Genomic DNA, 12,500 nt, shown 5'->3' with positions numbered 1-12,500 from the left:
GGAAACGGGGGGCTGCTGTCCTGATTATAAAGTATAAACTCAAAGTCCACCTTTTTATATTTGGTCACTTTGGCAAATATCTGTTGTGAAGGTTAAAAACGGCATAGAAGTGGAGCTCGTTAAGACTTAACGAGCTCACTGTTGTACTCAGGAGTTCCTTAATGCTTCGGATTTGCAATTAGCGGCTAATGAGAGGCTGAAAAAGTATCTGTAATCCTGCCATTGTGCAGGTTGGGTCAGTGTGTGTGTGTGTGTGTGTGTGTGTCTGTGTCTGTATGTGTGTGTGTGTATGTGTGTTGGCTGCAGACCTTCATTGTTGATAACCCCCCCCCCCCCTCACCTCCCAGTAGACTCATTTAGTCACTGGTTCCCACAGTAGCAGCAGCAGGGGGTTTAAATGTGTGTACAGTGTTTCTACTTCCTTTGTATTTTTAAATAAAACACCTTTTTTAATAAATAAAAAAGTGTCTGTTCTTCTTTTTAAAGGCTTTCTATATCTGTTATATAAATGCATGTGTGGACTTTTCAAGGATAGATATAGGATAACAGTCCTGATGGCAAATGTATGGAAGCCCTGAGAAGACAAAATAAAAAGCAAATTCAGTTTTTGTGAAAGTGTGAAATAGTTTCTTGTGTTTATGACATAAAGAAATATGTGAAACATGACCCGAAAATAAACCTCGGATTAAAACAACCTATTTCTGAATAAATTGTGAATAGTTTGAAAATTACCTGAAAATATTATGAAAGAATTTCCCCCAAAATACTTTAAAAAATAATTAAATAAAAAATACTGAATGTTTTTAAATTGCTTGAAAAACATTTTAAACGTATCTAAAACAGGTTCAGAAAAAGCTGATAATTTCAGAGTTTTTTTGGAAAATGTCCTAATTTTATTGTGAAAAATGTTCGATATTTTCACCTTAACATACCAAGGCTCACTCAGACAGTCCAGCAAATATGCTTTTAATTCCTTTATTAAAAAAGGGGGAAAATGATGTAAATGATCAGAAATTCAAAAAACTTTTCAGATTATTTTTTTTGGAAAGCACAAACTTTGCAGGTTTGAAATCCTGATGAACATTTTGACTCTCAATAGAATCAAATCAGAAGGAAATCCTTTTAAAAAACATAAAGACGTCTAAATTGATATTTGAATAATAATGTGAAAGGGGATTTTATTAACGATTGCCATGTCTTGTTAAATCACACTCTACAGGTGTCCGGTGCCTTGCTCACGGGCACCACGGCAGGGCCCAGGAGGTGAACTGGGACCTCCCCAAGTAGCAGTCCACACTTCATATTTTGGGACTGTTCTGGGACTTGAACCGGCGACCCTACGGCTCCCAAGTGCATGTAAACTATGGGTCCTGCTCATGGCAACATGGCTCCACGGGGTTCTTCTACATGTAAAGTTTAGTAGGTATATGCAAGACATGGAGCAGAACACACACCTGTTTTTAAGTCACAAACACAGGATTCGACTTCCTCTAACTCACTTCAACATCTCTTGCATCTCAAGGCCTTCCTCACGAGTCCGCACCAGAATCTGAACGAGGAGAAGCAGCCGCCGAAGCCCAGCAGGTTAGCATCTCGCACGCGCTCTTGTTTGTATGTGAAATAAAGGAAGCAAACAAGAGCCAGAAAACAACGGATCAGGAGTTGTTTCTCACACACACACACACACACACACACACACACAGAACAATGACTATCTGCAAGGTTAGCACAATCAGCAGACAGGAAGCAGCGAGCAATCAGGGTACACAAGAAGAAGAGCGTGCATACAGAGAACACACACACACACACACACACACAGTAAAGAATAACCTGCAGAAAATGTGAATTAAAGCGACATAAAAAAACAAATAAAGTCTAAAAATGAAAGATAAATCTAAAGGATGAAATATAAGAAATCTTTTTCACTGTTTTGTTGACAAACTGATGATGAAATCGCACTTCCAACGGGTCAAACATGCACTGAAAACGACTGGAAATGTTGCTTCTTTTGTTTTTGCTGCAGTAAAATCAATAATCTCCTTCCTGTAAGTGTTTTTTATTAGCATCCACACACCATAAATACATCATATATGTACAAGATATTGAGGCACTGTGAAATCAACCAGATATAAGCAGACAAACTGTTTTTTAATTCACATTTTATCCCCTGAAATGCTTCAATAATCAGGCTGTTTTCACCACAATCACTCCAGTTTGTCTCAGACTGACATTCAGGATATTAAATTAGTAAAACTATCGTCAGCAAATGTGTTCATTCTGGGAAGTAATGTGATTACTTTGCAGTTTTTTGAAGGAATTGATGGAAGAAGAAGAATAGAGTCAGAGTCGTGAAGGCACTGCACTGCCCCCTGCTGGCTCTCACAGGTAATGCATGTTTTAAGGCTCAGTTCACAGAAAACCCTGGAAAAATTGATCTCGTGTCCATTTGATAATAATAACAGTAATAATACACGGTTAGTTGATGTTGTTTTGGCCTGTATTTGTGAAAAAGTGTATGCAAAATTGTCCAAATTATCTATAAGCAGCTTCCGTTTGCAGCCGTGGCATCTTAAATATTCTCATTTCCAAGCAGATGTATTTCTTTTTGACTTGGTTCCTTTAGTTTTATTAAAGTACAATCCTAAATTGATGGATAACTGTATTGAAAAGCAGAATATTTAAGTATTAATTGCTGAAAAGGAGACAAATATCCAACCTTTTATATGCATGGCATTACCGTTATTTATTTGGATTTCTTGACTGACCCGAAAATCTGTCGCTGCATCGAGACAATCAGCAAAGAAACGTGAAGTTTTGGAGCTTACAGTCAAAAATAAGCACCTGAACTCTCAATTGACACGCAAACCTGTCTGAAGTTCTGCAGTTAATAGTGTTTTGGTAAAAAGGTATAAAATCTGCAGCTCAGCTCTCATGAATCTATGAGGTAAGGTCTCCAGCTCGACTCGTCTGACTCCAGATCTGTGATTCATTGTCTCTGTGAGCATCACTGGTACTCCTTCAGGATCTGTCCGGCGATCACCAGCCTCTGGATCTCGCTGGTTCCCTCGTAGATCTCCGTGATGCGAGCGTCGCGGTAGTGCCTCTCCGCCGGCATGTCGGTGACGTAACCCATCCCCCCCAGGACCTGGATCGCCTGGTGTTAGAGTGCAAGCAGAAAGGGAATGTAAAGAGTCTTTATGGGGGGGGGGGGGTTCTGTGTGTTTACCTTCTGTTTTTTACCTGATGAGAGCAGAAGGTGGCGGCTTCAGACGCTGCCAGTTTGGCCATAGCTGCTTCCTGCAGGGAATACAAATCAGGGTGAACACGTGTGGAAATCTGGAGTCAATTCCTCACTATTAGTAGTTTTAAGGTTGGAATAAAGGAAATAACCTGCAGGGAATCTGGTTAAAGCGACAGAAAACCCTGATATTCAAGGAAGTAAAATGCTACAAAGAGTGTCACACACTACCACGTACTCATAAGGTCTCACTTTATAATAAATACGGTGTAAAGGTGATGGACCTGCAGGAAGTCTGGGATTAAGTGGCAAAAATACGTGATATTCAAGAGTTACGCAATCATTATCAGATAACTAAAGAGAAGACTCCCATGTACTAAAGATAGAGCTAAATATAATCAATATCTTTTACATATAGTGGAAAACACAAGTGGAACAGCAGAAATGCATTCAACTTGATTCCTTATCGCTAAGGAAATATTCAAAGGTGCTGAAGATCAGGAGGGAAAGCGTACCTTAGTGAAGGGCTGGTTTGAGTCTTTGAGAAAAGCAGCTTTCCAGGTGAGCAGGCGAGCGCTTTCTACCGCCACCCCCATGTCCGCCAGCTTAAACTAAACCGTGTAGAAAATACTCAGTTATTAATAACGATTCTTTTATGAGACAAAAACAGCAAAACCCGTCTGCTGCCAGCTCTCAAAATGTGTGTTTTTTGCTGTTTTTCGTGGATTTTTGTCGTAAATTTAACGCTTCTGAGAATTTAAATGAAGCGAAATGTGCCTCAGCGATGAGTCAATACATCTCAGTCATTTATGAAGCACTAACTACCAGAATCTACCAAACATTCCCTAACATGCTCTGTAGTTTCACAACCAAATAAGGTGTTCAATGCATTAAAGTCTCATTGTATTGATATCCTGGAGTCTAAACACTAATATATGAGTGTTTGCACGTGCAGTCACCTGTATGGCCTGCAGCTTCCCGATGGGCGCTCCGAATGCGCAGCGTTTGAGAGCGTAGTCCGCAGCGCAGTCCAGAGAGGCCTGAGCGATTCCCAGAGCCTGAGCAGCGATCCCGATCCGCCCGCTGTCCAGAGTTTGCTGAGAGACACGGAATAAAGTAATGTTACCACGCAGGAAACAAGAAGCTCTAAATACACAAAAAAGGATCTAACTCTGAGTTTCCATTAGACATTTTCAGGTTGATTGAGCTCTTATTTTGAAATAGAATTACAGCCTTTGTGTCAAAATAAAGGTTTCAAAAGTAACATGTAGATCTTAAGTCCACCACCAAGCTACTGTTTGACCTAAGGTGTTTCCATTGGGCATCTTTAGCATGATTGAGCTCTTATTTTGAAATAAAGTACCGTGGTGATCTTAAGCAAGTTCATTTTAAAGTTAATTGAGCTCTTATTTAGAATAAGAAGTACATCTGAGAAAGTATTAAGTGCATTTTGAGGATGATTGCGCTCTTATTTTGAAAATCAAGTACCATGGCGATCTTGAATCCGGCCCCTCGAGGGCCCAGCATGTTTCCCAGTGGGATCCTGCAGTCCTCCATGATGATGTTGGCCGTGGACGAGGCCCTGATGCCCAGCTTGTCCTCCTTCTTCCCCAGAGAGAGACCGGGGTGAGGCATTGGGATCAGGAAGGCGCTGATACCCTGCAGACACGGAACAAAAAACACGTTAGAGGAAGAAGGAAGCACCAAAAACACAGAACAGGTTTCTCTACAGAACAATCCTCCCTTTATCCCTGGGTAAAATGTGCCGAGTCATGCCTTGTGTTTGAGCTTCTTGTCGGTGGTGGCGAACACGATGGTGGCCGAGGCGTCCCAGCTGTTGGTAATCCAGGCTTTGGTCCCGTTCAGAACCCAGTCCTCTCCGTCCTGACGAGCCACCGTGGAGGCAGCGCCCGCATCGCTGCCGTTACCTGGGGGGGGAATAATATTCATTTAGTTAGGAGGAATTAACGCACAAACTATAGAGTAATATTTGAATACTTCATTTATATTTTATAAATATCTTAATTATGTAAGTTACTATATTTTATCTTTTTGTTTTCTACAAATATTATTCATTTCATCTTTTACTCAATATTTTATTCATTATCTTTTTATAAAACATTTTCCTTTCTTTTATTTCACCTTGTTATATTTTAATGTATTATTGCTCATGTTATTTAAATAGTTTTATAATGCAAACATTCTAAACTGCACTTGTTTTAATGCATTTTCTTCTTTCCTAAGTATATTGTAAAGCACCTTGACCAGCACCCCCTAACTGAAAGATGCTTTTTAATAACTGCCATATGAGGTAACCCATTTACCTGGCTCACTGAGTCCGAAGCAGCCCACCTTCTCTCCGGTGGTGAACGGTGTGATCCACTGCTGCTTCTGCTCCTCTGTGCCATTCTTTAATATGGGCCCGATGTACAGAGACTAAGAGACCGAACACACAAAAGGACAGATGTTATTTATTAGTTTTAGGGGAGAAATCAGGCCGTGCTTCTGCTGTTTCACGCTTTCATAATTGTAAACGTCTAAATCGAGGAAGAAACCAAAGTTTCTCATCCGTTTTATTCTTAATACAGCTGAGAAAACCCTCTACTCACGTTATTGACGGACACCACGACCCCGGTGCTGGCGCAGCCTCTGCTGATCTCCTCCATGGCCAGACTGTAGGCCAGGTAGTCCATCCCCGCCCCCCCCAGCTCCTCAGGGACCTCCATGGCCATCACGCCCATCGCCCCCAAGTCCTGGATCTGCAGCAGCATGCAAAGTGATATGTTTAAAACCTGTAACTACTGTGTACACAGTGTATCATGCATGATTCTTCGGCTGTGCAACGCCTTCCTAATGCTTACATGTGTTTAAAAGATAATGAGAATAACGACACACACATGTTTTACTTCTAATATTGTGACAGTATTATCACAACATTTGCAATAGTACCTGTTTTTTAGGGAAAGCATGCTCCTTGTCGAGTTTTCCGGCGATGGGGGTCAGCTCTCTGTCGGCGAAGTCCCTGCAGGTCTGTCTGAGCAGCTGGTGAGTCTCCGGGAGTTCAGCCAGAGCAGAGAAGCCCCGGCAGCCGGAGAGACAGAGACCCAGCGCTGAGGGACGGGACATAGAGAGAGAGTCATGAAAGGTTAGTCAATTATCTCTACCGGGGCTGAGCGGTGTGGAAGAAATAGCTAAGTGATATTGCATTTCTTTAAGGTTCAAGATATTGGAGGGAAGGAGGAAACATTTAAAAAGAAATATTACAATAAAATGAAAATAAGAAATAAATATTATAATTAAATAAAAACCTAAAATAAATATTACAATAAAATTAAAATAAAAAATAAATATTATAATTAAATAAAAACCTAAAATAAATATTACAATAAAATTAAAATAAAAAATAAATATTATAATTAAATAAAAATTAAATACTAAAATACATAAAAACAATCATTAACAGCCAACAGAACACGCATTAAGACAAGCTAACTTTAATTCATAAAATATATATATTTTTAATCAATCTGTTAATCATTCATATTTATTGTTAATAAAAGAGATCCACGGTGAACATTGAGACCCAGCTGCAGCTGCAGAGACGCCAGCAGCGAAACAGAAGTGACACACAGCGTGGAAATGATTAACTCAGATCTGACATGTCCTGATGGGGTCAAATGTTACCAGCTATCAGAACACAGAAACATGAAGTCCAGTCCAATATTGGTCTTGATTTAGACTCTACAATTTTAAGATACTTTTACCATTGTATTTCTACTTCATAATTTGACTCCACTAAATTAAAAAGGGAAGTTATGTAATTTTACAGGACTACATTTATTATTTTTAACAGCTTTCAACAAAATGCATCTCTGAAAATGACACTAGTGGACGAACTCTTTAAGTCCCTAATTATTTAAATAGTTTACAAAAAATCCATCAGCACTTTTTCAACGACAGTAAAATGCTAACAATATTATCTAGAAATGTTAAATATTTAGGTATAATTATATACAACACACATGCTTAAGTAATTAGTATTTTGAAAGCTGGACTTGTAATTAAGTATTTTAGCAAGAATGCTTTCGTATTGGGCTTAATTAAGTATCTATCTATACTGAATTAACTTCCCAGTCTTTGAACGCACCACTGCTAGCATATGAAGTAGGTGAAAGGTTATTCTCATCCTCAGTCACCTTCATATCAGGCTGACAGATATAAAAACACCGAACAAACAGCTGTTCAACAACAAAACTTGCCCTCAACTAAACTAAGTCATTGCTTGTTATTAAAGTTATTAAAGTTATTAAAGATAGCTAACCTGTTACCTAAATTAGCCGGAAGCTAACATGTAGCTGCTGCTAACTTCTTACCTAAATCAGCCGAAAGCTAAATCTAAGAAACGTGTTTGCCATTTGATAATAACGCGGTTCATCTGTCAATAATAAGAACTAACAAACATGTTCATTTATACAGCAACAGGTTTTCATATGAAGTGTCAATTTAGATAATAAGACCTTCAGGTTTGCACTGGTTACATATCAAGCTAGGCTAACTATGGTATTTCTCTATGGTATTTCCCATATGTTTCCATACGAAGCTAATGTAGCATTGCTGGCATTGACTTATATATCCTATGCCTGTAATGGCGGTTATTTTTATATATGTTCTCCTTGTTTACTCACCTTTTCTCGCTTTAAAGAGAGCAGCCATGCCTCCTTCAGGAACAGATTTACACTGAGGTGTTATGAAGCATACTGCTGCCTTTACGTGCTGTCGGAATTATTAATACCAGCAGGTGGGAGCAAGTTAGGTGAACATTTTGAACACCAAAATGACTTTAAGTTATTCTGTCATTTATAATTCAATTTTTAAATCAGCAAATCAGGTACAATGGATAATTGCTGTTCTGTTTCTGTTTAATATTATTTTAAATATAGAAATGCAACTGAATGTCATTTCTCTCAAGCATGGATGGAGAGATTTCCGAGGGTCAGTGAAGGCAACGCGTGGCCCGCTTTAACATCACGTTACAAACATTTCATTCACTAAGTTCTGTCTTCTTGTGCTGCTCTTATTCATCTCAAAATGTGTTGATGGAATCCCAAAGTCCAAAAGCAACAAACCAGTGTTTTAAAAACCTTATTTTTAGAGACTCAGTTACTACACCATCTTCTGTTTCGTTTTGGTATGACTAAGAAACAAATACCTGTAGTATTGTATTGTTGTAATGGTATATTTACTTCATCAACGACCCACACTTTTAAAAAACTGTGAGATTGACTGAAATAATTCGACTGTGTAAATAAATATGTTATTTATTTATTATTTTTAGCATTAATTCATTTATACTCACTCTAAAGATGTCATCATTGAATTACTTGGTACTGTTTTCTCCTTTGTTATTATAGTTAAGTTAATATAGCATAAACAAATGGTTGCTGTTAATAAGATATAATGTTTTATACCAAAGGAAATGTGAACAAAGCTGTAATAAACCAGCAAAGATTGGGAGACACATCAATATGCTCTGAAAAAACTGAATTCAATGTATTCTGTCAACAGCTGTACTGTATAAGTTAATTTAAAGCAATAATATTAAGTTTAAATATTAGGTTCAACTTAATATTATTGCTCTAAACTAACCTATAGATTAATGTGCAGTTTGTGGACAGAATTCATTCAATTCATTCCATTGTTTTCATTGATTCATGAGGTTACACCAGTTCTCCTGCAGAGAGAATAAAGGTAATCCAGTCACGGAGGTTTCAGGTTGATCACAACATGTTTATTTTTTAGCACCATTAAAAAGTCAGTGGATGTCGTCCCGTTAGGGTTCAGTTCTCATCCGGTCTTTCCTTTGGGATGGAGCCATCATGGTGGTGGTGTAGATTTAGGAAAGGGTTGGAGGATTAAAGGTGGTGGGTGGGCCAGTGTTTACTTGCTGGCGGAGGTGAAGGTGAAGCAGCCTCTCTGGTGAAACTGCATGTCCCTGATGCGGCGCATGGACTGGATCTGGGGCTGGTAGGCGCTGAAGTCATTGTAGTGTCTGTAGTCACCGCACTCGAACAGGTACTGGTAGCCTCTGTATCCGGGGTACTGGTAACCAACCCAACTGGGGGGGGCACATGGAGAAGGTGGAGGGTTAGTTAAAGTCATTGTGAACTGTATCATGCCTAAAAACACAGGATTTCTGAGGACACTTAAGGGTTCTTTTGGAGGTTCTGTGGGTCCCTAAAGTGGTTTTAATGTCTTTAAGAGCTCCTTTAGGAGTTTTGAAAAGCCCAGTGAGGTTTTAAGTCATACATAAGGTTTAAGAACTCCATTAAGAGGTTTGGTTTTCATTGAAGAGGTCCTAAGGGTCCCTAAGATGATTCTGGTGGCTGTTGAGGAGGTTCTAGGGTTCTGTTAGGAGATTATAATTGCAGTTTTTGAGGTTCTAGGGGTCTTTGAAGTGATTCTCTGGGTCTAGGTTTCATTAATGAGATTCCTAGAGAAGTTGTAGTGTCAAAAAACTCCTTTAAGAGGTTCTGTTTCCATTAGAAAGGTTCCCTTTGTTCTTCATGTGGTATCATGGGTCACTCAAATGGTTTTATCAGTCAGTGAGGGGGTTCTGGTTTTCCTGTGAGATGTGGGTCCCTAAAACATAGGTTTAAGTATCCCTTAGGAGGGTCAAGAACCCCAAGGTCTTCGTGGACCTTGAGGAGCTGTTAGGTGTTCTCCCGTGTCTGAATGGAAACTATAACTGTATAAAACTAAAGTAGTTGTACTCACGATCCTCCAGGGACCCTCACGCTGCCCACTCTGTCGCAGAACCCATGCGCCCAGAGGGTGGGAACATCATCCTCCTGGATCTCCATCTTGTTGCCCTTGAAGTCGGAGAGCTCATACAGGCAGATCTTGTGCTCCATGCTGTCCTGCAGGGGGGGGGGGATAGGGGATAGGGGGGTTATGTTCGAGCCCCTACATGTATATTATGTTTGTTATTAAAGATAAAGCAGTCTGTGTTACCATGCGGACGGGCCTGAGGGACATGAGGCAGTCACTGCGGTAGGAGTTGCTCCAGGTGTCCCAGCGAGGATACTCTCCCTTCTCCAGGATGAACATCTCCCCACGGAAGTTAGTCTGCTCAAAGGCAACAAAGCTGGAGGGTGAGGAGGGGGTCCGCCGGGGGGCAAAGGGGAGAGGAGAGGAGAGCACAATTAGAGGAAATAATATTATATATATAAGAATATTTCTGCAGTAATGTGTGTCCACTTACGGGCCGCACTCCACAATGATACTACGCACTCTATCCATGCCACGGTCACACACGTTCATACACTCATTCTGGACCTCGATCATCCGGCCCTGGAAGTTCTCCTGGTCGAACATCATGATCTGCACGCAGGAAACAGCAGCATATGGTTATATTTATGATATATTTTCAGTGCATTTTCATAATTCCCTGCACAAAAACGAAATTCAACTACTGTAATTTGTTTTTTCAATTCGTTTTTTACAGTGTTTTGACTTAAGCAGCATTAATTAAATGAATGCAGGGTAACTAATCCATGCAATATGAAGCAATGCATAACTTTAAAGGGTCTTCTTTATAATTTGGGGAAAAAATGAATCAGTCCCTATAGTAAAGCCTCCTGCAGCTGGGACTCACTCTGAAGGATCCCATGCCGGGCTCTCCGGTCTTGGTGGCCTTGCTGGAGGCGGCAGGGGGGGCTCCCTTGTCCTTGGCGTCGGTGCCCTGGCTGGAGGCGGACTTGGCGGTCTGAGACATGTTGAGGCTGCAGGAGAGTCTGGAATAGAAACAGAACCAGAGGTGTGAACAGAAGTGACAGGATGGAGGCTCGAGCGTTGGAAATGTTAACCAAGTAAAAGTGAGTGTCATCAGCCAAATGTAGTACCCAATGCAGGCAAACAGCCAAATAAGTGGGGCGGGGGTCCGAGGAAAGGTGTGTTTACGGGGTTAAAACACAAGTATATTGTTTATGCAGAGGTGGGAGAAGTGTTTATAACTATACTTGAATAAAGGTACTACAACCATCCTGGAAAAAGACTCTGTTACAAATAAAAGTACTGCATTGGAAATGCATTACATCAATTAAATGAAAGTATGAAACATAAAAGATCCAAATAAATCCTAAATAAATAAAACTAAAACACCCAAAAAACAGAAAAATATAAAATGTTTTTTGATGATCTAGTGGAGAATAAGAAGTGAAATCACTCTCTGAAAAACTCTTCAATTCTACGTGAAAATAAGAATAATCAGCGTGTAAAGTGATAAAGTGTTAAAGTGTTAAAGTGCAAAGAAATGCATAATAATTTATCACAAAAACACTAGATGTATTTAAAATAAATCAGGAGATGTTGGCTAGCTTAATTTACAACAAACTTTTAATAAACTATCAAAAAATCTGCTTTTTAAACAGTTTTTTATGCAGAACTCTTAAATGTGGGGTAAATGAAGCTGTAAGATGAATACAACAGAATGCTATAGTTACCTTTTTTAAACTGTAGTGGACTGTAAATATACAAAGGCATAAAAAGTCCCTCTAAATTTAAATAGAGTTCTTGTTATTCTCCACCTCTGAGTTTATGATGGAGGTTTATTTGGGCTTCTGGTGGGGTCTTTACCCCCAGGCTAAGGGAATGTTTCCTGGGTGTGCTGGGCAGGATGTGTGGGCCCTGTGCCTCTGGATGCTGTACTGTGGTCAGGTGTGTGTTCAGGTGTGTGTGTGTGTGTGTGTGTGTGTGTGTGTGTGTGTCCTTACCTGCGTTAGTTTAGCTTCAGTGGGAGGCTGGCTCGTGCTGGTGCCTCCAACGCTGCCCCCAGCTTTTATACTCTGGCAAGGGCCAAACGTGGAGGCTCTGGGCACAATAAAAAGCCCCTCGTCATCACTGTCGGCCCGGGCCAAAGCCGGCGGGTCATCGCAGAGCCTGGAAACGCCTGCAGCCCCCGTGCCCCCCCCACCCCCCTCTGTGCCCCCCCCCCCCCCATGTGGTCTGCTGTAAGCGTTTTATTTTGAAAGGAAAACCCTGAGCTGGCACTTCTTACATAGGCTGCTGCAGAAAGAGAGGAGAGGAATGCCCACACACACACACACACACACACACACACACACACACACACACACAGACACACACACACACACACACACACACACACACACACACACACACACACACACACACACACGCACATACACACACGCACGCACGCACACACACACATTGTCACCTGACACACTTGGCTCAGAGGTAC

The 12,500-nt window shown here is 40.5% G+C and overlaps 3 protein-coding genes across 3 annotated transcripts in view; 1 reads left to right on the top strand and 2 right to left on the bottom strand.

Moving 5' to 3' along the window:
* The window catches only part of cldn5b (claudin 5b), a 2,582-nt gene extending 1,884 nt beyond the window's left edge, over nt 1-698 (top strand). Inside the window, exon 2 of the mRNA XM_063889767.1 lies at nt 1-698. This exon is cut by the window's left edge and continues 1,163 nt beyond it. The gene's annotated coding sequence lies outside the window, so the exon portion shown is untranslated.
* Nucleotides 699-2,040: 1,342 nt separating this feature from the next.
* On the bottom strand, nt 2,041-8,113 carry acads (acyl-CoA dehydrogenase short chain). The gene is made up of 10 exons (XM_063889994.1): nt 7,924-8,113; nt 6,188-6,348; nt 5,848-5,997; nt 5,563-5,674; nt 5,015-5,166; nt 4,727-4,897; nt 4,198-4,335; nt 3,754-3,849; nt 3,241-3,297; nt 2,041-3,154 (listed from the first exon to the last, which is right to left on the bottom strand). The coding sequence occupies exons 1-10, from the start codon at nt 7,949-7,951 to the stop codon at nt 3,005-3,007; spliced, it is 1,215 nt and encodes a 404-aa protein (XP_063746064.1). The 5' UTR covers nt 7,952-8,113; the 3' UTR covers nt 2,041-3,004.
* Nucleotides 8,114-9,004: 891 nt separating this feature from the next.
* Nucleotides 9,005-12,120, bottom strand: crybb1 (crystallin, beta B1). Its single transcript, XM_063889993.1, has 6 exons — nt 12,010-12,120; nt 10,893-11,031; nt 10,500-10,618; nt 10,250-10,382; nt 10,013-10,155; nt 9,005-9,353 (listed from the first exon to the last, which is right to left on the bottom strand). Exons 2-6 carry the CDS (start codon nt 11,010-11,012, stop codon nt 9,176-9,178), a joined length of 693 nt encoding a protein of 230 aa, XP_063746063.1. The 5' UTR covers nt 11,013-11,031; nt 12,010-12,120; the 3' UTR covers nt 9,005-9,175.
* Between the last annotated feature and the right edge of the window lie 380 nt (nt 12,121-12,500).

This window comes from Eleginops maclovinus, chromosome 8, assembly GCF_036324505.1.
Source record: "Eleginops maclovinus isolate JMC-PN-2008 ecotype Puerto Natales chromosome 8, JC_Emac_rtc_rv5, whole genome shotgun sequence".
NCBI classification, from domain to species: domain Eukaryota; kingdom Metazoa; phylum Chordata; class Actinopteri; order Perciformes; family Eleginopidae; genus Eleginops; species Eleginops maclovinus.
Note: the sequence above shows the minus strand (reverse complement) of the source record. Positions and strands in the feature narration are given on the sequence as shown.

Excerpts from the sequence above, each read along its gene's own strand:
- acads (XM_063889994.1), bottom strand. The coding sequence starts at position 7,951 with ATGGCTGCTCTCTTTAAAGCGAGAAAAG. Across the intron at positions 6,349-7,923 it reads TCTCTTTAAAGCGAGAAAAG|CGCTGGGTCTCTGTCTCTCC; the intron begins GTGAGTAAACAA and ends CCCGTCCCTCAG. Across the intron at positions 3,298-3,753 it reads CAAACCAGCCCTTCACTAAG|GAAGCAGCTATGGCCAAACT; the intron begins GTACGCTTTCCC and ends TATTCCCTGCAG.
- crybb1 (XM_063889993.1), bottom strand. The coding sequence starts at position 11,012 with ATGTCTCAGACCGCCAAGTCCGCCTCCAGCCAGGGCACCGACGCCAAG. Across the intron at positions 10,619-10,892 it reads CCGGCATGGGATCCTTCAGA|ATCATGATGTTCGACCAGGA; the intron begins GTGAGTCCCAGC and ends TCCTGCGTGCAG. Across the intron at positions 9,354-10,012 it reads GTGAGGGTCCCTGGAGGATC|TTGGGTTGGTTACCAGTACC; the intron begins GTGAGTACAACT and ends TGCCCCCCCCAG.